Below are 24,265 nucleotides of genomic sequence, written 5' to 3' on the forward strand. Positions count from 1 at the left end.
TGAATCCGAACCTAAAGAAATGATTTTTGATTATAAACGTACCTTAAACGAGTTGAAATACGAACACGAGCTGGTCCTTGATGTAGTTTAGGTTCGTTACAACGTTCTAGCACCAATAATCTCGGGTTTTCGTCTTCGGATCTTGACTCGGGTTATAGGATAATGTTTGTGTATGTTTTTTATGGTGTAAACTATGGTGTAGGTGTAAAGATAAAAATGGAAAAGCTTAGGGTTTAAGGGGTATTTATACTCCCTTAAACCCATGGACCCAATGCCCATCCCATTTCTTGTTTCATCTTCTAAAGTTCAAGCCTACCATCTTATGGTTTATTGTTTAAACCGATACACGACACATAAAATAAACGAAAGTTATTTTATTAATTCATAATCAAAAGTAGGATGTTAAACTAAGAACTTTTTTTTAACAATCAATCTTATTGAGTAAATAAAAGCTAGACTAGCAAGAAGCTAGATTAGATACAAAATTACACTCGGCTCTAAGAACTACTATCACTAGAGATTAAATTGCCTTCAATTAATTTTTATCAATTTAAATTGTTTAAAAGTATACCTCACAAAAAGAAGTTAAAAACTGACCTTAATTTCACTAGATTAAACTTATAAACAACTTTAACAAAATATTCTTACCAATAGTAAAAACAGATGGCTTCAACAATACATAATATAAAATAAACAATAAAAAAGTTGACAAAACCATATCCGACCTATGGCCAATCTGACCTAATCTCGATCTTAGCCAGGCTCAGGCTTGATACTTAACCAGATTCATGACCTAACCGACGGAAACCCGGTTTCGGTCCTTAACTGACTTGAGGTTTTTAATCTGTTGAAGCTCGAATACCACAATTTACATAACAGATAGTAGAAAATGACAAGAAAACAAAACACATTTAAGAGTTTCTAATTCATTTTCATATTCATCTATCCTCCCTCATCACTCATACTATTTGCTACCAGAAAAACACTATCAAATCCGTACTAAAATACGCTCAAAAGTCGCTAAGTGACGTTTACAGATTATGTCGCACTCGATTACACAAAAATAACCTCGAATTTTGCACACGGGTTGCTTATTATGTGACTCGTAAACGCAGTACTAGTTTTGAAACTAAATGTGTATAAAGCTTGCCTTTGTGTCATGCCAACCGGGTATATTTTGTAAACTTTGAGGGCATTTTTGTCACCTCTTATACTTTTGGGCCTTTCGTTTCTCCAAATGGGTTCGTGATTTAGGGATTTGAATTTCAGCAAAACAGCTGTTTCTAAAGCTTCCATGGTCAAGTTTCCAGACCTGCCCATTGATGAACAAAAATAAATCTCAGTTTTTATAGTTAAGAATACCTTATAAAAAGAACTTTTAATTTACCTTAGAAAAACAGACTCCATATCGAATCTCCCTCGTTCTCTTACATAGATGTGATATACAGTTTGAGCACCTCGTTCACACTTGCAAGGGCGTTTGGGGGATAACGAACTTTCTTCTTTCTCACGGATTTTTGTTGCTAGAAAAATGCATAATCGACAAGAAGAATGAACTGCAGCCATATCTACAAGGGCCTTGAAAGAATCAGAGGGCCCTTCATATTTCCATCTGTAAAAGACGTATGCTATAACTTGGAAAAAAACTACAAATTCTTAAATGTATTATGATGATGAACAACTTGCCTTAGTGATTGATTGTAGGCAATGGGATCATCTGCAAGATGTTTCATGGTTTTTGCAACTGATTCGATATCTTTCAACTCCTTAATATGTAATATAGAACCAGGTGCAGGAGCAAAATCTTGAATATTTGGAGCACCAACAACAATGGGAATGGATCCTGTAAATTACAATTAATCTTTTATCAATTATCATGCATTATTAGAAAAAATAAATATTTAGTCTAAAAATGTTACAAATCTCTAATATTGCCATTATTAGCAACCAACATCATTGTAATTAATTTTAAACGTAATTTGCTAGGTAGGTATTTTTAGTCTAAAATAGAGAAATGAAAATCATACAAATATTATGAGATCCATATACCTGCGACAAGGGACTGAAAGAACTTTTCAGTGACATAGTCTTCTTCATTGGAATTTTCAAAAGCCAAACTAAATTTGTAACGCTTCAATGCTTCAACTTTGTTCACTGCCAAAAGGCAAAAAACAAAAAAATTATTATCAAAAATTCAAATTGAATATAGTTGAAAGTCACTAAACATAAGACAAAAAAACCAATCTTATAGTAAACAAAACAAAACAGCAACACAGTGATATATGTAACTGATTTTCTTTTAGGATTTATATCAACAATATCGTTCTAAATTTCATAAAATCATATTTACCCTTTTAAAACAGCAAAATTTATCTCTCTCTCACACACACAAATATATATATACGTGTGCGCGCACACACACACACACATTTCATAAAAACTTTTTCCTATATATATCATGCATATTGTTTTTTGAATGATATGAATAATAAATATTTTCCCCAAATCTCTTATTACTGATTACAAAAACCAAACACGCCTATATGCTTACCATTCCCATCACGGTTACGGTGACAACCACCATAAGAGTCAATTGTGATGTTTGACTTTTCAAGTCCTTCAAGGGCTTGTAAACGGAAATTACGAGCAGCACAATTTGAAATAAATGCTGCTGCCAATGCTTTTTCAGATTTGGGCTGAACTGGGCCCATTATATCATACTCGGCCCATGAAAAATAACCAACAGGTACATCTGAGGAGACACTGGTTGTCATAACGATGCTGTATCCTTTTCTGAAACATGATAAATTTTATTAATCACATAAAACAAAAGGTAGCATTTTGCATACTACTCCCACACATTTACTATAAACAAACTGCTTGAAATAGAAACTAAGCTCGTTTTTGCGAATCATTCAAAGTTTGCTGACAAGACCTCTTATTTACCATTTTACTGTATACGTATAGTCATATATGCCAAGTGGCATCTGATGTAGCGTCTAATAAGTAATTTGTAGTGGCAATTTCATTTGCAAAAGTTGGAAGTTAATATATGACAAAAACATGCTGTAGATGCATTGTAATTTCCAACTTTTGCAAGAACATGACTCAAATTCTGCCTTAAAATTAAATATAAAATTTTTGAAAATATATTAACTTATCAAAGTTGTATAAAAGTTTAAATTTTAGTTTCATTAGCATTTTTGCATATGCAGTATATGCATGTCATGTAACCAAGAAGTTCCGCATCACATCAGCAATTTACAGCTAAAATCAAACAACTGATAAAGATTGTTACTAGATGACAATTAGATGGTTACCAAAACACATCAATACCTTCAACATCAGTGCTGTCTTTTAACTTAACTTTAATCAAAAAAATAATGTTATAACTCAAACAAATTGACTAAATAAATCAATGGTGAACAATTTGAATTGGCTGATGTTTGAGAGGTTAGCCAGCATAAGCATTGAGAATATGAAGTAACATATAATGCAATTAAATTGAAAAAGTGTTGGGTGTGAATACATAAAAACTACACAGATTAAAAAGTATAGGGACTTAATCATGTAAAAAGGACGTTAACTATAAACTCTGAAAAGTACAGGATAGGGACTTAATCATGCGCAAAACCACTTTTATATTAACAATAAAGAGCATGGAATTATCGTTAGATTTTAAAAGTCAAGGCATTTAATCATGCAAAAATAAAGTCGAACGACTTATGACAGAATTCAGCAAAAGTCCATAGGATTTTTCTTTAACAATTGCCTGTTTACTGCTAGCAACATATTCATAAGCACTCAAAAAATTATAATTCGAAAATGAAATATACAGAAACTATAATGTTGAAACAATGTCATTTTAATATGGTTATTCAATAGGTTATCTTAGATAGTTCTTACCCACCGTCTTGCGAAAGCAATATTGTTTTCAGGATAATATTGAGCTGATTCCATTGACCGAAGAATGCCAGGTGTACCAGCTACATTGGGCAATCCAAATGCAGCATCAGCTTTTTGCTTATCATACCCGAACTTGCAGTCCACAGCACACGACCTCCACTCCTTCATGAAACAAATTACTTAACAATATTGTACTATCTTTTAAAAGTAAAAACCACTTATTTCTAAACAAACTTTGAATCAAGAAAGTTTCAATATCAGATATAGCTAACATGTCTAACAAAACAGACACATTTTATCCTTATTCAAAAAATTTTGAGCCCTATCAATACTTAACTTAATGTATCAGTCATTCCTTATTTTCTATACATACCCAAATTACTAAACAACGCCCTGTTTGCGGTGTGCGCATATAATGTATATATGCGTGGCCCTCAGGGGGCAACAGTTAAACTGTTTACTAATTTTGTGAAAATAACGTGAAAAGTGGCAGAAGGTTAATCACGTATCATGTGGTGGCGTTGATAGCCGAAAGACAGGAGTGCATGCACCAATCGGCCGATGGGTGAGTGTTATGTACCTTAGAGGGGAGGGGTGGTTATCACTCATCACACACTCCACCCAATCAAATGGTGCCACATCACCAACCCCAAATCCATCACATGTGATGGTTTTTTACTAGGGGTGGTGGTGTGGTGTGTGGTGTGTGATGGATGTGATGAAATAATCCATCCAACAGCTCCATCCCTTGATTTTCACCCCCATCACACGCGTGATGGCCATCACACAAATCTCATCACTCAAGCTTGACAAGGCACTGGTGGCGGTGTGCAAAAACCCATCACGCGTGATGGAGCACCCTTCACGCGGTGCCCCCGTCCCCCCTTATGTCGAAGGCTTATGCAAAACTACTATCGAGCCGGGGGTCTCACCGAAAGCAGCCTCTCTATTCCTAGGGGGTTGAGGTAAGGCTGTCTAATCTGACCCTCCTCAGACCCTACCATAGCTTTCCTATTGGTGGGATTTTCTGAGTACGATGATGATGACACAAATTACTAAACAATATGAAACTGACGTCTAAAAACCCGCTAATTTGTAAACAAATTTTGAATCAAGGAAGTTTCAAAATCAGATGTAGCTTAGACGTCTAACAAAACAGTTTATTCCTTATTTTCTGTATTTACAAACTACACACACCTGTAATTATGGGGATAACTGTTTCAAATTTCTGTATGTATAGGTCCAACAAGAACAAATTACAGGTGTGACTGTGAAGTATCATTTCATCAAACTAAGCTATTTCTTAAACCCTAGAAACACAAATAATAATAATAATACCTGCTCAGCACCAGTAACAAGCACAGGGTCCTGCTTAAAATCCCTAACATACACCACAGCATCTTCTCTCTCCAACCACTCCTCACAGCTATCCACCACGCCTTCATTAACGCCCAAAATCGGATCATCATCGGCGATATCAAGCGAAGAAGCCGAAAACGACGACGTAGTAAACTGATAGAACGATTCAGTCCACGAATTGAGTAGATCGGCATTCTTCGACAAATCTAATCGGCCTAAGAAACTGATCTCGGCTATGAAAACTAACACTAGAAAAAGCGGTAACAGATTGGACCATTTTTTACGCGAATTGTGAGCATTAGTTGATGAAGATGAAGATGTTGATCCGTTGGTGGTTGGAGGTAGATGGTGATCTAATGCAGGGGTTCTTGATGGCCTGTGGTTAGGGTTTAACATACTCATAATTCGAATTGAACTGAATCTGAGGGTTAACGTGAAGTATTAGGGAAGAAATGATGGATTGCTATGCTTTTGGCCTGCAGGTAGACTAACAGTATTCATTCAGTTTAGTAGTTGGTTGACCTAGAAGATGAGCCCAATGTAGGATTTGGTTGATTTTTTTTTTTTTTTTTTTTAAGTTACATTTAATTTGAGAGTTTATAGTTATTATGGGTATTATTAATGTGTTTGAAATTTTGGATGTGTCAAGTCTATGGTAGGGATCAGCGTTTTTGGTATCGATTCATTATCGTTAATATCGAATCAATATCAATTTTTAAGTTTTCGGTAGGTATTTTCTTAATTTTGCATGAAATACCGGTACCGTACCCTGTTTGATATAAGTATGATACCGATCTCATTCTTATTTAGAAAATTATAATTTTGATGACTTAAAACTAAGGTTGTAAGAGAGTTGTTTTAAGCTTGATCGAAATCGATAGGTTAGAAGACTGATTTATCTTAGTTTGTAAATAAGTTGAGCTCGAGCTAATCTGTTAATGTACGCTCGCTCATTGGCTTACTTGTGTGACATTTTAAGATAAGTGCTACTTTTTAATGTTTAGAGGTTATATTCTACTTCTATTTACAAATAAGCTCACATGATATAATTAATTAATTAAGTCATAATACTAGTGTTGATGTTAAATTTTACTTACATATGCAAGTGCGAATTGTTAGTTAAAATTTAAACATCGCAATCAGTTTATTTAAAAACTAAGTCTAAGCTTAAGCTTAAATATTAGCTTGTTAACAATAACAATAAGCTAGTAGAATTGTCCATAAATAATATATTTTATATTATAAAGTTAGTTTTGAGTTAGCTTCAACTTCATGTCAACCTTTATAAGGGTGAAAGGATACCTTCGGGAAAGTGAATCGAGTAGCTTGAGAACACCACCCCTTATGAATCGGGTAGTGTTTGGGAAAAGAAAGCAACTAAAAGTAACCGAATGGTTGCCAAATAATCTAGAAGCTTTGTGAGGAAAAGTGAATCGTGTAGATTGGGAACACCATCCCCCATGAGTTGGGTATTTATGGGAATATGGGAGAAATCAGGTAAAAGTGAGATAAGTTTTTATGATTGGTTGTTTGTAAGAGGTGAAATCTAATGGTTGATTTTTATCTTAAAAAATATCATAAGTTTATTTGGCCTAGCGATATCAGTGTGTTGGATAAGATTTTGTTTTTTTTTTAAATGATGTGAGTTCAAGTCCTGTAGTTGTAAAAGTTATACTAATTTAGGAGTTGAGTTTAAAAATGTGTGAACTATCGTCCTAAAAGGGAAAAAAAAGATATTTCTTATGTTAAAAAAAAAGCAAGAGAAATGTACTAAAGCCGTCAGATTCCTCTAACCAAAGAGGTTTTGGTCTGGTCAAGTCATGTTAGGTTGGTTCATAACTCTAATTCAGTTGATTCGATTTGAGAGAGCATTGAAATCTTGTTTCTCAGCTTGACAAACATTTCAGATCCAAATCGATATGTTCTTCCATTCCACTTCATTTTTAAATATTCATTAAATTAGAAGGCCCGGTTTCGAGAACGGTTAAAAAGTTTCAAGCCGAAGGGGAAATTTTTTTTAGACCTTAATAAAAAGGGGTATCTTGTTGGGTTAAAACAATTTAATTTTTAAATAAGTTTTAATTTTTTGGGCCATATGAATTGGTTGTGTAAGAAACTTTTTTTTTTATAAAATAATTTTTTAGCCATATGAATTGGTTGTGTAAGAAACTTTTTTTTTTATAAAAATATGGTTAATATGTCTCAAGTGTGGTTAGAACCCACAACTTTTGGATTGAAAATCATCCCTCTTTGTCACTAAACCAATCCAGTGGTTGTGAAATTAAGTTTAATCATTATATATACATGTTGTTTTTCATAAAAATATGTATATAATTTTATTTTTTAAATCCGGGCCTGTCGGGTGTCGAGCCGGAATCTGTCAACCACCCGCCCTCCCTTATAGCCGGACCCAGAAGCCTATAAAAGGATTTATACTTTAATCAGCTTTGAATTATGGACATTTTTCTTCCTCTAGAAAAGCACGAGATATTATCAAAATACCAAGGCCCAATTCCAATAAACTAAAATACTGAATCACCCAGAGCCCAGAAGGCATGCATTGGGCTCCAATGCGGAGCCTGGTAAAACTTTATGAAACCAAAGATGCAAATAATGGGTTGCAACTTGCAAGTCGCAAGCAGGATTAAAAAAACATCAATCCTAACCTACACATATTAAAAAACGTGCCCAGACAGACAGGACCCGATTAATACATTTATTTAATATGTCAAATGTGTAGTAATCAGGTTATTGGGTTATACAAAAATGGATTGAACGGGCTAGCAAGTTGACATTTTGATGATAAAGGTTGGCATGTTGATTTGTTTAACTAAATTGGTTAAATATGTCAACCAACACACACGACACATTCAATTAAATAGGTCAACTCAACACGAATATTTCTTAAATTAGTTAGATATGACAACCCAAAATCTGATTATTAAAAGTTTTCGAGGCCGGATTGTTACGAATTATAGTACATACTAAAGGATGCATTTAAAATCTCTGTCAACTTCCTTTGTTTACTATATATAAAACCTGATCTATGAACTAAACAAATGGATAGGCTTACGGGTTGGTTGTTCACCTATGGTGTATGCGCAACAAAGAGGACAAATCATGGGTTCAAAACCCATGTATAAGATAGTGTTCTCTCCCTTTCTTTCTTGCAGTTCATAACCATGTCAGTTTTATTTTTTTCTTTTTACTTTTTGAGGTTTTTGTTTCCTTTGGTTTTTTAAAAATTTATATGATTGTTTTTCCCTTTTCTAGCATTTGTTCACTTCATTTTTTATTTGATAGCGTAGTACCCTTTCAATATTAACAAATCAAACTAATACTAACCGAGCTTTCACCGTGTTCTAGAAAACTCCCCTAACTTGTCACACCCTCAAAATCCACTAACGGAGTTTTACCGTCAGAGGGTGTGAACTAACAGGATCGGAATCATTAGTTATAATCAAACCATAAGTAAAGTTTTCAAAACACGAAAACATTTAAGTGTAAATAAGTGCGGAAGCGTAAAACCATAAACCAAGTGTTGCGTCACGCAGGACGACTTAAAAACCCAATTAATAACAGTTTAAAAACAAGTTTGCATAAGCAATAGCGTTCAAAGTAATGCATGATCCTATACCGCGCGCCCGCCTCGGCTACCTGAGAATAACATACTAAAAGTGTCAACACGGGGTTGGTGAGTTCACAAGTTTATATAAATAAAGCGTTTGCGTTTGCGTTTTGCGTTTTGCGTTACCAGATAATGTTAAATCAATTATATATCTATAGGTAGCTAGCCTATAAAGCAAGTATTACTAAGTGTTCGACACCGAAGCTGACTGTTTATCAATTGCCTTGCCACCAGGTCTATCCCGACCATGGTATGTGTTAGCCAAGATTACACCCACTCGACCTCCAGTCAAGTTTAGCGTTGGGTGGGGTTTGTCAGACCCAGTAGTACTACTCAACAGTGACTCGCTATTATCCAATACTAAACGGTTCGATGTTATGAAGGACTTTAGTTGTTTCGTTTGCCACTTAGCCTTTACAAGTGATATATAATCTACTAACAAAATCTAAAAGCGTTCGGAGTATGTATTCTCCCCCAAGTGAAAAAGCGTTTAAAAGAGTTAAAAAGGGGAACGTGAAACTCACTGTTTGCGAAGAATTCAATAAAACAAGTCACCCAAGTGATGCGCGTCACAGAAAATCCTCACTAGCGTTCTAAAATAACAAATGAGATTTTCTAAGTGTTGGAACTATTATCGAGTCTCTAGACTCGGCACATAACACCTATGCATAAGATACGTTTCGTGTTTCGTTTGTGAATTGTGTGTGTCTCACCAAACACATTGGTGATACGTTATATGTGTGAACAACTACTTACGTTTCAAGTATTAATAGTGTACATTACTAGCAATTATTCCCCACAAGGGCAATTTAGTCAAAACATAGCAATTATCTAGCAACAAGCACGTTTCATGTATTTTCATATAATTCAGCAGCTAGTTTCATCAAGACAGAATTCTACTTGAAAGATTACTCTATTCAACAGATCATAACATATCAATTAATTCACCAAAAATCGTCACAAAAGCAAACATGAGTTAGGTTTCCAGAACTATCTTTATTGTATTTTTATTCCACATAGATTTCTCACAATGATCAAAACATTACAGTAAACTCACAGCAGTCAAAATCATGCGCAACAGAATGTTATTTGTTATTCCCGTTAAATGAAAAATCCAATTAATGCAAGACCAATTGGGTTAGGTTATTAACTCAACATGTTAACTTCCAGAAGTGGAACCAACCCATTTGGTCTTGTAGTTCATGAGATATGATAATTACAAAACATCCTAACAGCAGGTCTCAAAATTCAGATTTGCACTTCAGTTTTGTAAAATAATAAAAGTTAACTTTTACTCGTCCAAAAATTACAAACTTGGACTTTATAGAAACTATACTCAACATAGTACCCTGTAGTGTTAACAACCTCGACAAATTTCCACGTTAACATTTAGTTACAGTTGTCTAAACATAACTTACAATCTGTCCAGTATCAGTTTTGACCTTTAATCACATTTAAATCGTTTGAGCAACCAAAACACCTCCAAATTAGGCGTGATTGGGTTTTCTGAAAACTAGACTCAGAGCACTACCTTTTAGACTCATAATTAATCCGATTTGGTTTTATATTTAACAAGTTACACCTCGTTCAAGTTTAACTATCTCTGCTGTCAAAACTCAGCAAACACACACAATCGTCTAACATGCATCCTAAGCATACGACATATCTCCAAACATGCAATAAACGTAATTATCCATAAAAATAAGTAGTAACCCTCTAGGGTTTACAAACAATCAATGATTTAACAATCTTTCACCGTTCAAAATCACATATGATAATCTAAATCAATAACCAAAGCATAATTAAGCATCATCTAATCCATACAAAGCATAAGAACACTTAATACATGATTTACAAAATTAGGGTTTCATGTTTATACCTTAAAAACGCAGAAACAACCAAGAGGAAGGTGGGAAATGCTTAGAAACGAGTGCGGGATGCTCCGATTATGAAGAACCAAGCCAAAACGAAGGTGATATGGTGGTGGTGTTGGCTGCCGTCGTAAGAGGGGGCGGGGATGAGGCCGATCGGGTTAGAGGGAGAGAGGGAAAGAGTTAGGGTTTTGTTATTATTAATAATAATATGTTATACCAAGGCCCCTCAACTTCTAATTATTACTTTTCTAGCTTAAAGTAACTTGTTTGCATCTTGAGTTAGTGTTCTATATAATATTATCAAATAGCACATAAGCCTAGCACATAATTATCAAATAATTATTGTTTTGATGTTTTTCGTTTATTCACCAATGGTTTGCGTCAACTCGTTTGCGTTTCGGTGCAATCCCGAAAGACTACATATGTAGTGATTGTCAAGCGTCATTTAAAACCCTAGTTTAAATGTAATGAGATGTGTGTTATAGATCAAGTGATCTTAAGTTTGAATTAACGGAGTTAACCTGAAATTGACGAGTGTCACACAACTCAACACGTTGCCCCCCCCCCCCAATAGTGCTAGCAACTAGTTTTATTTTGAAATAAGAACTTGAAGGCATGGGGTATAAGAAGTAAAAATAAGTTCCATAAGGATGCATTTAGCACAACCCTCTAGCAAAATTATGTGAATGTCATTTAGTTTGAAAAATCAAATGGTAAGTCGGTATGAACTAATGGAATGGACGATGAAATTGAGCATTCTCACTCTCTTTATTTATCTATCTTTCTCCTTCCCTTTGCCCCTCTTTATATATAAGTCTATCTCCTTCTCTCACCTTTCCGCATACCTTCTCTCTTTCTCTACCTATCTCGTTGTCTTCTCCCTCCCTCGTCCTTTTACTCTCTCTCTCTCTCTCTCAACCTCTATTCCTATTTCTATCCTCACCTCCCGTCTCCGTCTATGCCCTATCTCGCTCTCCCTCTCCCTCTCTTTATATCTCTCCACCCCCCTCATTTTCACTCTACCACCCCCCATTCCTTTTTGTATCCATATCTCTATCTATATCTGTCACTCTCCCTCATATCACAATCTATCTATCTCAACAAATATGAGAAGGCAAAATTGAAAATGAAAGAGGATATATGATTGACATGTTCAGAGTGAATGAGATTCCCTATGTAAAAATTGATTTCCTTTCATCGCCCTACTAAAACTCCCTCCGTTATATCACAACAAACGCTACCTTAAGACTTGTTATCTACTAATAAAAATTTTATTGCTTGCTATATAGATCGAATGGCACCCTCAATTTTATTGAAAAAATGTAACAAGTAGTTCGACCCAGAAACATTCAGAATTTTTCATGACATAATTAAGAGAGCCCAACCGTCTTGGCTTTTTATAAATCCCTAGCACTTTATATACATGATTAAATCTTTTAATTCATTATAGATCAATAAGACGTCTTTTAAACCTAGAAAGTAACGGTTAATCTGTTTAAACTTCGCGCCACTCTGGTCCTGAACTCCTTTCTCTTGTGTAATCCATACCCTAAAAATAAACACATACAAACAACAAAATTGAAATGAATCAATCACCACACACAAGTTAGAAAAAACAACAAACATAACCGCTAAGAGAAAAAAACACATACTAGGAATAACACGCATAAAGAGTTTTTACTAAATTCAAAACAAGTCAAGAAAGTGTCATTTGTTTCATCAATAATCACATCATTTATATATTTAATTCCCAATTTTAAAATTTAGGATTTTGTTTACATATAAACGTTACCATGGCTGTTTGGTTCATTCAGATCTGAATGAGAATGAGTCATGTCTGAATGAGCCTCTGTCCCATTCAGCAGCAACAATAAGTCTGAATGATTCAGACCTAATTTTAACCATTCATATGCTTTTCTGTTTTAAACCAAACAGTCTGAAGTCTGAATGAATCAGGTGTTTACATCTGAATGGTTCCATTCAGATGTAAACAAACAGCCTCAATCCTTAACCAAAGAAAATCATCCACAATCACTCCACTGAACATCATGATCGATTTAATCGTCTGATCGAGAAGATATGTGAGGAAAAAAAAAAGACTATTAAAGTTTAACAAGTAAATTTAACATCCATGCAATAGGAATTTAATTAGAGACACATGCACAAAGAGAACATTTGGGTCCTATGTACGTAAATAACCTGTTGATTGCTAATTTGCTATATTCTATTGAGGTTAGCAAATTATCCATGTGATATTCGTTTTGGTGATGAGTATTCATTATAGCTTGTTAAAATTAGCGTATATAAGTGAGTGCGAGCCCTCTATTGTAATATGTAAAACTATGACAAAAATAACTATATAATAAATATAACAAAAATTATAAGTATAAATAATAATTATAGATATATGTAAATAAAAGAATTTAATAATAAATAAAAATTAATAATAATAATAATAATAATAATAATAATAAAAGAGTCAAACTTGAACATAAAAAGCTACTTATGAACGAGCTTAAGTTAATATTTTTTTAAGTTAATATTAACCTACACCCGAATACTTTACAACTCAAGATTAATGTTAATGTAACGATTTTGTTTACGTTTTAATCTCTCTAAATTATGAAAACCGGAAACTTGTTTGTTTGTTTAGAAAACAAAATACCATAATGCAAATTAATTTATTTGTAACAATACATGCACACTTTTCAAGAACATAATCAAAACACATCTCAATTTATAGAAAATAACTAAAAACATCAACTCGGGATACTTGTTATGGAAAAAAGACAACTGACAGTAAAAAATGCCTGTCACGTTTTAGCAACCAAAAAGGTAAAAAGAAAATGATAATTAGTTTTGGGTTTATTTAATGAAAGCAATAAAGTGGTCCCTCTTGTTTATTGGATAGTGGTTAAAGACAAAAACAAGACAAAATATTGGCAACTATTTTCACGTGTGAAGAGGTAGGTCCCAGCAGAGCTCAGTTGGACCCGCAAGACTCACCTTGAAGATGGACGTCTGCGCAAAGACCAACTGGTTCCGCAGGACCCACCATGCTCAGAGAGATGAAGACCTTACGCGCAGTACGCAAGCTGTTCCCGCAGGAAAAGCCTCCCAATGGTGAAGTACCCCGCCTGTTACCGCAGCTGCGGATACAAGCCATCAGGGAAGGCTACCAGCACTAATGGCAAGGCTACACGCACAAGGCACTAACTCTCAATAATTCAGTAATGTCACCTGAAGAAGGAATGAGCAAGGCGGGAATACTCCCGCCCAAATGAGCCAGTCCGTACGCTTCTGGAGAATCTTTTGTACTATACCTGCCAAGGTATGGACAAAATAGACAAGATCTGACCAAAGCAGCCCATGAACCAATCACAGGGTGACAGCTCACTGACAACAGTACGACGAGCAGCACGCTCTAGTACTTAATGTCACTATCAGCCGCTGCCTACTCACCAACCCTTGTCGTGGCACGTACATAGCCTGCAGTTGGTGGAAAAGGAATAGTACACAGCCGGCCATGTCACTATCAGCCGCTGCCTACCCACCAACCACCAGCATGGCACGTGCGTAGCCCACAGTTGGTAGAAAAGGAATATTATACAGCTGGCTGTACCTGCTTGGAAACCTACATTCGGCTATAAATACTCCAACATCTTGGAACGGTATCATTATCTTATCATATACTCTCATACCATCACATATCTTATCTGCTCTAGCTATTTCTCTTAATATACATTTATATTCAGAGCAATCTAGTCTGATTCTCACGCCGGAGGGTGGTCACAAGGAGGTACCCCCCCCCCCCCTCTCAGTGACGAGCTCACGGTGTCTGTTTTGCAGGTCATCAGAAGAATAACCATCTTTGCCGGACCTAACCCTCGTGGGAAACATCTACTTGACCCTAAAATTATCCGTAATCTGCCGGGGTCACTTAGTGTTTCTTCATTGGCGCCATCCGTGCATAAAAGCTAGAACTAATTTTCTCAGTTTTTTCAAAACCTCTGGAAAGATGGTTAAGGTTACTCCGGTGCCAAGGCCAGCGAGTGACCAAGAAACCCCGGTAACCAAAACCCCAGCTACTGGGAACACCGGCGAGTACACAAATTTTACGAACACTACCCCGGTTACCCAAGCCGGGGCAAGTGCAGTAAACAATCCTCCCCTGGGATTCATTGATACCCAGTTGGAGAAACAACAAACGAGGCTCCCCCGCCAAACACTTGATCAAGTTAAAGCGTGGGCAGAAGCACGTCAGAAAGAATTCCAAGCTGAGTTAGATGAACGTTTACGTTCACTCCAACAGGCTAATGACGAGTTCGGGAACACTCTACAACAGCTCAACATGAGCAATGAGTGCGAGTACTTGGACGATGATTGGGAGGAGTCCGACAGTGACGCAAACCCTCGTCATAGGGCGAAAGGGAAGCGCAAGGAAACGGACTTCCAACCGAAAAGGAATTTTGGAGAAACTTTCAAACCAAGGAACGCGGGGAGAAACCCACGTGACTTCTCTAAAACCTTTAGACCAACTGTTGCAAATGCGGGAACGTCCAAGTTTGCAAGGGACATTGCGGAAGCAATCGCCCCGAAGAGTGCCAAACAGATGCCCAACATCGGCACTTATGATGGTATATCTGACCCAGATGATCACTTGAACAGATTCATAGCGGGGGCAACCGTCAGCAACTGGACGGAACCCACGTGGTGTTATATGTTCCAGATGACGCTGGTTGGAGCGGCCAGGGCGTGGTTTGATCGTTTACCGGTCCACCACATCTATGATTGGGCGGACTTCCAACACAAGTTCAGCCAGCACTTCAGCCAACAGAGGAAATATACTGAAGAGCAGTGGACGATCCTCAACTGTGTTAGAGAAGAGGATGAATCTTTACTAGACTTCATCACTCGCTTCAACTCGAAAAAGCTGAGTCTGGGCACCATAAGCGAAGATCTTGTTCGCGCCGCTTTCATCTAGGGCGCCGAATACCCAGAGCTTATCCGCACGTTGACGGGTAAAGACGGCATGCCATCCACATGGGATGCCATCATGACGGCGGCCAAGCGCTTTGCCGAAACGGATAAGCTACTGGGAAGGGATCTTCCCCAGAGTACAAACCTCTATAAGCAGAGGACTAGAGAAAACAACGTCCGGACCGCCCGGCAAAACAAAAAGAGGAAGCTAGGTATTTGGCAGTCAAGGGTAAACTTTGACACCTCATCCAGCTCTCGCCCTCTAGTAGGCGGAAGGGATAACACGCACCCATCAAGCCGAAACCCCCGGTGGACGCCACTCACCAAAAGCGTCACGGAGATATTTGCCACCGAAAAACTCCCATGGCCAAAAGCTCCAATGGTCCGACAGCGACATAACGCAGATCAGAGCAAATCCTATGACTTCCACGGGACAAAGGGTCACACCACTGAGGAGTGTATATCCTTGAGGGATATTGTTGAAACATTCGTCAATGATGGAAAACTTACACACCTTGTGGCTTCAATCAAGAATGGAGGGAAGAATGATAACCGATACAAAAGCAACGGACGAAAGCCCGTTGACATCAGCATCCACATGGTTCATAGTAACGTCAGAGGAAGAAAAAGACGAACGACAGAACCATGCGCGTGGAAGGAAGCTGAGGTGCGCTTCCCGCGAGTGCCAGGAGGACCCAGCAAAGAAGGCCCTATCGTCATCAAAAGCCAGCTGGGGCAGTACATCACTTCCCGCACTCTTGCTGACAACGGCGCCTCGTCAACGGTTATGTACAGGCAGTTCTTCGACAAGCTAGACGACGAAGACAATGAACGCCTGGAAACGGTCTACGCCTCGATGGAAGGGTTCGACGGCAGCACAAACGTCCCCCTGGGTATCCTCTCTTTCCCCGTCATTCTCACAGATGGGAAACACTCCCGCACAGAAGACGTAGACTTTGTCGTAATGAGGATGCCACACCACACATACGACATTCTCTTCGGGAGAGACGGGATGGCAATATTCAATGCCGTGGTATCTTCAGTCCACGGCATGATGGGATGGCCAACAGCTGAGGGTGTAGCAATGATCACCGGTATTCCCCATGTATGCATCGCATCTATCTCATCAAAACCCAAGCCAAAGATGGCTAAACCAACAATCACCGAACCAGAAGAATGGGCCTTCAATGGCAAATACCCTGACCAGGCTGTTACCATTGGCCCAACAGTCACTGATCTACGCGCACCTTACTCAAACGCTTACTACAGAAAAACGCTGACATCTTCGCGTGGACACCAGCTGACATGACTGGTGTACCTCGAAGTAAGGCAGAGCATAAGCTCAAGTGTGACCCGGCTTTTACGCCAGTCATACAAAAGCGCAGAGTAATGGGGGCGGAACAAGCTAACGCGTGTAGAACCCAAGTCAAGGAACTCCTTGACGCGGGCATCGTACGTGTTAGCAAATATCAAACATGGGTTGCAAATCCCGTCATGGTACCGAAGTCTAACAAACAATGGCGCATGTGCATAGATTTCAATGACTTAAACAAAGCATGCCCCAAAGATTGTTACCCGTTATCCGAAATTGATCTTAAGGTAGATTCGTTAGCACCGTTTCGCCTTAAATGCTTCCTTGATGCGTATAAGGGGTACCATCAAATCCACATGGCCGTTGACGATCAGGACAAAACCGCATTTCGGACGCCCGATGGCACATTTTGTTATCAAATGATGCCATTCGGACTTAAGAATGCCGGGTCCACATACCAACGCCTGATGGACAAAGAGTTTCATGCCCAAATTGGGAGGAACTTGGAAGTCTACATGGATGACTTGGTCATCAAAAGCCCTGACCCAGAAACGATGTTGAAAGACATCGAAGAAACTTTCAACACGCTCAGAAAGATAAACATGAAACTCAACCCGAGCAAGTGTTCCTTTGGGATGGAAGAAGGGAAGTTCTTAGGAGTCATTGTTACTAAAGATGGTTTCAGAGCGAACCCTGAAAAGGTCGAAGCCATTATCAAAATGGAATCACCTACTACCATCAAGCAAGCTCAGACACTGAATGGACGCCTAGTCGCACTTAACCGCTTTTTGGAAAACCATGCGGATAGGTCATTCCCATTCGTGTCAACATTGAGAAACTGTTTAAAGAAAACGCACTTCCGCTGGACACCAGAAGCGGAAGCAGCTTTTCAGGAAATTCGGTCACGCTTGATCGAACTCCCAACGCTCACAGCACCAGAAGCGGGGGAGGAATTAATCCTATACCTTTCCGCCACAGATAGAGCAACCGGGGCCGTCCTGCTAGTAGAGCGAAAAGGCATCCAGATGCCAATCTACTATGTTAGCCGTGTCCTAACAGACGTAGAAACCCGGTACTCTACCCTGGAAAAATTAGTCTTAGCACTTGTACAGGCTTCACGCAGGCTAAGACGATATTTCCAAGGTCACCCAATCACCATTCTCACCAACTTCAAACTCGCAAACGTTCTAGGCAAACCCGAATTGTCAGGACGCCTAGCCAAATGGGCAATAGAATTGGGAGAATACGCGATAAAGTACAAGCCAAGGCCAGCCATAAAAGGCCAGGTCTTGGCCGACTTTATTGCAGAAGTCCCCGCTTCGCGGGAGAAAGAGTACCAGGAGGAGGCTCAACCCTCTCCAGCACAGGACATCGATGATGTCTGGCGACTCTACACTGATGGAGCAGCCAGCAACGAGGGCTCAGGCGCAGGGTTGAAACTAACCAACCCAGCAGGCCAAGAATACACTTACGCTATTCGACTGGATTTTCCAAGTACAAATAACGAAGCGGAGTATGAATCATTCTTGGCCGGGCTGAGAATTGCGCGTAAGATGGGAGTGAAAAACTTGGAAGCCCACGTGGATTCCATGTTAGTAGCCAACCAAATAAACGGGACGTACACGGCCGTGAACGACACAATGGCCCTGTACCTCGCACAAGCAAAAACCCTTATGCGCGACTTTAACGATTGTAAGGTCATACACGTCAAGCGTAGCGAAAACAAATCTGCGGATGCGTTAAGCAAGCTTGCATCATTAGCCTTCACCCACTTGGGAAAGGACATCCGCATTGAACTCCTTGGAGCACCATCAGTCCCGCACAAGGAAATCTGTGTCATCCAAACCGGCACAGAAACGTGGATGACACCAATAATAAATTACCTTGCAAAAGTACTACAACACGCGTGTAAAACTCTGCAACTTCAATGTCGGAGACTACATACTGCGTAACAACGAGGCTTCGAACCAAGAACGCCCAGGAAAGCTGGCCCCGGTCTGGGAAGGGCCATATATTATCAAAGAAGTTTTGGGAAAGGGCGCATACCGGCTCGAAAGGCTCGATGGCACCCCCATCCCAAGAACATGGAATGGAGCTCAATTACGGAAATGTTACATGTAGATCAATTCCAAACTTATAAAGAAAAGGCCTAGAGCCACTTTTAATGGAAATGATTCTCCTTTATCAGATTGTGTTGATAGCCTTACATTTATACTTATTCAAAACACTGATATGCCGGTATTCACCGCATAAATAAGTGGGGAAGTAAGTCGTTGCGTGTGGAAGGCGGCAAAACTCGCATAAACAAAACGGCAAAAATTTCTAAGGAAAAGATGAGGAAAACCTTCACGCATGTCAGTTATAGGTGAAGTTTGGTCATCCCACTAAATGAAAGTGACGGTCCTACCCGCACAACCATGATAGAGGAAACTGAACATTAACCTATTGACAACCGCGCGTCGAAAGGTTAACTTATTCAAAAAACTGATATGCCGGTATTCACCGCATAAATAAGTGGGGAAGTAAGTCGTTGCGTGTGGAAGGCGGCAAAACCCGCATAAACACAAAACGGCAAAAATTTCTAAGGAAAAGATGAGGAAAACCTTCACGCAGGTCAGTTATAGGTGAAGATTGGTCATCCCACTAAATGAAAGTGACGGTCCTACCCGCACAATCATGATAGAGGAAACTGAACACTAACCTATTGACAACCACGCGTCGAAAGGTTAACTTATCCAAAACACTTGGAAAATTGCTAAGTTAAACTAAAATATGCGTGAAACAAAGATTCAAAAATAAGAGGGAATATACCCCCTTACCTTGGTAACCAAGAAACCGTAAGACAAGTGCGGGTACAGTGTCAAGGCGAAACCCTTCACATACTTATCACCTGCAGGGAATTGAAGCCAACAATACCTTGGAAGTCAAGTAACTATAAGACGAGTGCGGGTACAGTGTCAAGGCGAAACCCTTCACACACTTAGCACTTGCAGGGAATTAAAACCAAGAAGGATTTTCTGGGCCTTGCTTGTGGAAAGGGAAATAACATCCCCGCATAGCGGGAACGTTGAGAACTAGATTGTTTGAAGCTCCAAGATGGAATTGGTTGTTTAACATAATTGATCACTATGTCTAAAACTACCAAAACCTCGTGGAGAATCTACACAAGTGAAACTCAACGCTCCTGACTTGCGAGGAGGTAACACACCTACCCGCATCATACCCAAAGATCAAGCAGAAAAGTCGGGAATTTCTGCACGTGACATTAGGAAAACCGCGGGAAGAATCCCCACGGAAAACCTAAAAACTAAAATCCCTTTTCAAAACCCTTTGATTAAGTCCAAAAGTTCACCTCACTTATTAACAATTCATGAGAAGAATATTGGACTGGGGGGACTTGAAGAGGTAGGTCCCAGCAGAGCCCAGTTGGACCCGCAAGACTCACCTTGAAGATGGACGTCTGCGCAAAGACCAACAGGTTCCGCAGGACCCACCATGCTCAGAGAGATAAAGACCTTACGCGCAGTACGCAAGCTGTTCCCGCAGGAAAAGCCTCCCAATGGTGAAGTACCCCGCCTGTTCCCGAGCTGCGGATACAAGCCATCAGGGAAGGCTACCCGCACTAATAGCAAGGCTACACGCACAAGGCACTAACTCTCAATAATTCAGTAATGTCACCTGAAGAAGGAATGAGCAAGGCGGGAATACTCCCGCCCAAATGAGCCAGTCCGTACGCTTCTGGAGGATCTTTTGTACTATACCTGCCAAGGTATGGACAAAATAGACAAGATCTGACCAAAGCAGCCCATGAACCAATCACAGGGTGACAGCTCACTGACAACAGTACGACGAGCAGCACGCTCTAGTACTTAATGTCACTATCAGCCGCTGCCTACTCACCAACCCTTGTCGTGGCACGTACATAGCCTGCAGTTGGTGGAAAAGGAATAGTACACAGCCGGCCATGTCACTATCAGCCGCTGCCTACCCACCAACCACCAGCATGGCACGTGCGTAGCCCACAGTTGGTAGAAAAGGAATATTATACAGCTGGCTGTACCTGCTTGGAAACCTACATTCGGCTATAAATACTCCAACATCTTGGAACGGTATCATTATCTTATCATATACTCTCATACCATCACATATCTTATCTGCTCTAGCTATTTCTCTTAATATACATTTATATTCAGAGCAATCTAGTCTGATTCTCACGCCGGAGGGTGGTCACAAGGAGGTACCCCCCCCCTCTCAGTGACGAGCTCACGGTGTCTGTTTTGCAGGTCATCAGAAGAATAACCATCTTTGCCGGACCTAACCCTCGTGGGAAACATCTACTTGACCCTAAGATTATCCGTAATCTGCCGGGGTCACTTAGTGTTTCTTCAACGTGAAAGTAGAAATCTCCTTGCAATTCTTGTGTAAATGAAAGCTGTGTTCACCTTTTAGTTTTTAGATTAACGTTTATTCAAAAAGTAGTATATTTTTGTGTGTAGAGCACGGAATTGAAAACATAGCCATTTAGGGATCTAATTTCTGTTTTGATGGTATTCAGATTGATCATAATAGATAAAAGGGCCGGCACGTTATAATTTTATAATTTACAGATAAAAACATATAGTTTGTAAGTTCAAACTCAAATCAAACATGTATATTTGGATAAAACAGGTTATTTTGGAGCATCCATGTTACATGATTTTAGAAAATGTTTCCGAGTCATGATTGATGTTTTTTAGATTAATAAATATACGAGTCACATTTAAATTGATCATTTTTAAACCGTTAATCCGAGCCAGTTGACCCAGTAAAATTAGCAATGATCTTATTATTACTATTATAACTTAAAACTGGCAATTATTATATATGCAGATTTATTGAATAATATCAGTAAATGTAAACATTTTTAAGCATCTAATTAGTTTATTTTCCTTACAAGATTTTGCCATTAAAGTGGTATAGTGATTTAAGGAAAAGATGATAATGATTATAAATTTAAGAGAGAATATTAACTACAAATATAAGGTGATAATGCTTAAAAAATACGCCCTGCTTGCGGTGCGCGCATATAATGTATATATGTGTGAACCTTCGGGTGGACAAAAGTAAAATTGCACTAATTTTGACATTATTTTACTAATCTCATGAAAATAACGTTAAAAGTGGCGGAAGGTTAATTAGGCATCATGTGGTGGCGTTGATAGCCGAAAGATAAGGGCACATGCACCAATCAGCCGGTGTCCCGATGATTGAGTGCTATGTGCCTTATGTCCAAGGCTTGATGCAAAACTACTATCGAGCCGGGGGTTTCACCGGAAGCAGCCTCTCTATCCCTATGGGATAGAGTTAAGGCTGTCTACATCTTACCCTCCTTAGACCCTACTATAGCATTGCTATTGGTGGGATATACTGAATACGATGATGATGATGATGAGATGCTTAAAAATTAAAAATATTATTCAATGATTAAACTTTTGAAATAAATATTCTCCCAGATTAGATGGAATCTCCTTCTTTTCGCAAAGGAAACTTTTTATTCCAATTATTATCAATAAGTACATTTACGAAATTGTACCTGAATCATCCATCGATTGATCACGTCTTTCTATTCTGCAACAGATTTGTTATTCGCTATCAGCTGCGAAGAACTTTCCAGAACTGAACACGATACCAGCTGCGCCCATTGTTTCAGCTTCGTTTTCACCTTTTGCGGATCATCACCTAACAATATCATATCGTATCATATCATATCAAATTTTAAAAAAACATTAATTAACTTAACCTATAATTTAATCAATTAATCATTTAACTAATTCATTATTTGAACGAATTAAATGAAATCAAATCATAACAGCTGTTAATTAATTTAACCTAGATTTCAGTCCGTTAAAGTGTTCATCGAATCGAAATCAAATCATAACAGCTAAGTTGATTACTTAAAAACAGCTAGCGTTAATTAAGTTAATCGAGATTTGAATCATTAACTCGACTGTGAGAGAAGGTTGCAGCACAGCTTGTCGTCAGTTTACCTGCTACTATATTGTAATTTTTTCCGTAAAAATAGTTAGATATTATGAGAATAATTATTTACTTGGATCGATGATGACGGATGTCTGAGTTGACGAACTTGACGACGAGTTTGAACTCAAAGACGACGACCGTGACAGGAGTCTATTATTATACTGGCGGTTAACGGCAGCGTAAAACTCGAGTGCGGGAAAAGCATGCGAGAGTTTCGGATCCAAATTACCCGATGGATCGAACCCGAAGCCTAGGTCAAAACACGCTCGAAGCTCCTTGACGTCGTCATCGGTGACGTCAATATCATTAGTGGTAGTAGTAGTATCAGCAGGAGAGTGGAGGCTCATGCTCTTGCTCCGGCGGTGGCGGTAACGGCGGCGTTGGTTGTGTTTGAGTTTCTGCCACTCGATGTCTCGGTGGATGTCCGGTGACCAGGAGTTTTGTTTGGAGAGAGTTGGTGGTGGTGGTTTAGAGTTTTGTTCCATTGGTTAGCCGGAGGAATGACGGAGACAGTGATAGGGTTTGGAAGGAAGGGAGGGAGAGAGAGGTATTTAAATGTGACTTTGAGTTGAGTTTGGTGGGTCCGCTGAACTATATCTGAGTTGGCATATTTGTGGGCCCTTATGTGATTGGGCCTTTGCTTATTCACTTGAGAATGTCATCGTAGTTTGAGAATTAAGACTCACTACAAGTTTACGTCTTTTATTATACAAAAACAAAAAGGTTAAATAAAAATTATATAAATCATTTTTTTTATATATATTTTTAAAAAGTTTATATTTACAATCTTCCACTTGTGGCGTAGGCCTAGTGGTAATAAAAATTGAGTTTTCAAGTGGAGATTTAGTGGAGACCTAAGTTCGATTCTCACTTATGTCATTTTGGGTGGATATTGACAATAAAGAATTTGAGTTTAATTATTGTCTTAAGGTTGTCAATTCGGATTCCGATCCCACCCAAGTTTTCGTCCCAGCGTGACTCTAGATAGTTTTGCTCTTGAGGCGGCACAACGACTGTCAAGTGGCAGTCGTCACTATAGTTCTCTGGCGAACGACCAAGCTAAACTCTAAAGCCAGCGTGAGCCCAGTTAAGACAACATGGTATAGCCAAAGTGGGGCATCGGGACTCTTCAAATTTAAAGAGTACAGTAGCCTAAATACAAGAAAGTCGACATTTTAAAACAAATAA

At 38.8% G+C, this 24,265-nt stretch overlaps 2 protein-coding genes across 2 annotated transcripts; both read right to left on the bottom strand.

Moving 5' to 3' along the window:
* Window positions 1-705: 705 nt before the first annotated feature.
* Window positions 706-5,822, bottom strand: LOC143609214 (glycoprotein 3-alpha-L-fucosyltransferase A-like). The gene is made up of 7 exons (XM_077084032.1): window positions 5,245-5,822; window positions 3,911-4,068; window positions 2,552-2,793; window positions 2,050-2,154; window positions 1,687-1,843; window positions 1,388-1,612; window positions 706-1,312 (listed from the first exon to the last, which is right to left on the bottom strand). Exons 1-7 carry the CDS (start codon window positions 5,665-5,667, stop codon window positions 1,054-1,056), a joined length of 1,569 nt encoding a protein of 522 aa, XP_076940147.1. The 5' UTR covers window positions 5,668-5,822; the 3' UTR covers window positions 706-1,053.
* A 6,334-nt stretch (window positions 5,823-12,156) lies between these two features.
* On the bottom strand, window positions 12,157-23,781 carry LOC143609247 (uncharacterized). Its single transcript, XM_077084052.1, has 3 exons — window positions 23,148-23,781; window positions 22,632-22,777; window positions 12,157-12,316 (listed from the first exon to the last, which is right to left on the bottom strand). The coding sequence occupies exons 1-2, from the start codon at window positions 23,560-23,562 to the stop codon at window positions 22,662-22,664; spliced, it is 531 nt and encodes a 176-aa protein (XP_076940167.1). The 5' UTR covers window positions 23,563-23,781; the 3' UTR covers window positions 12,157-12,316; window positions 22,632-22,661.
* Between the last annotated feature and the right edge of the window lie 484 nt (window positions 23,782-24,265).

Source organism: Bidens hawaiensis, unplaced genomic scaffold (genome assembly GCF_021521415.1).
Source record: "Bidens hawaiensis isolate Kalapana, Puna unplaced genomic scaffold, B.hawaiensis_p1.1 tig00419516_1, whole genome shotgun sequence".
Lineage (NCBI taxonomy): Eukaryota > Viridiplantae > Streptophyta > Magnoliopsida > Asterales > Asteraceae > Bidens > Bidens hawaiensis.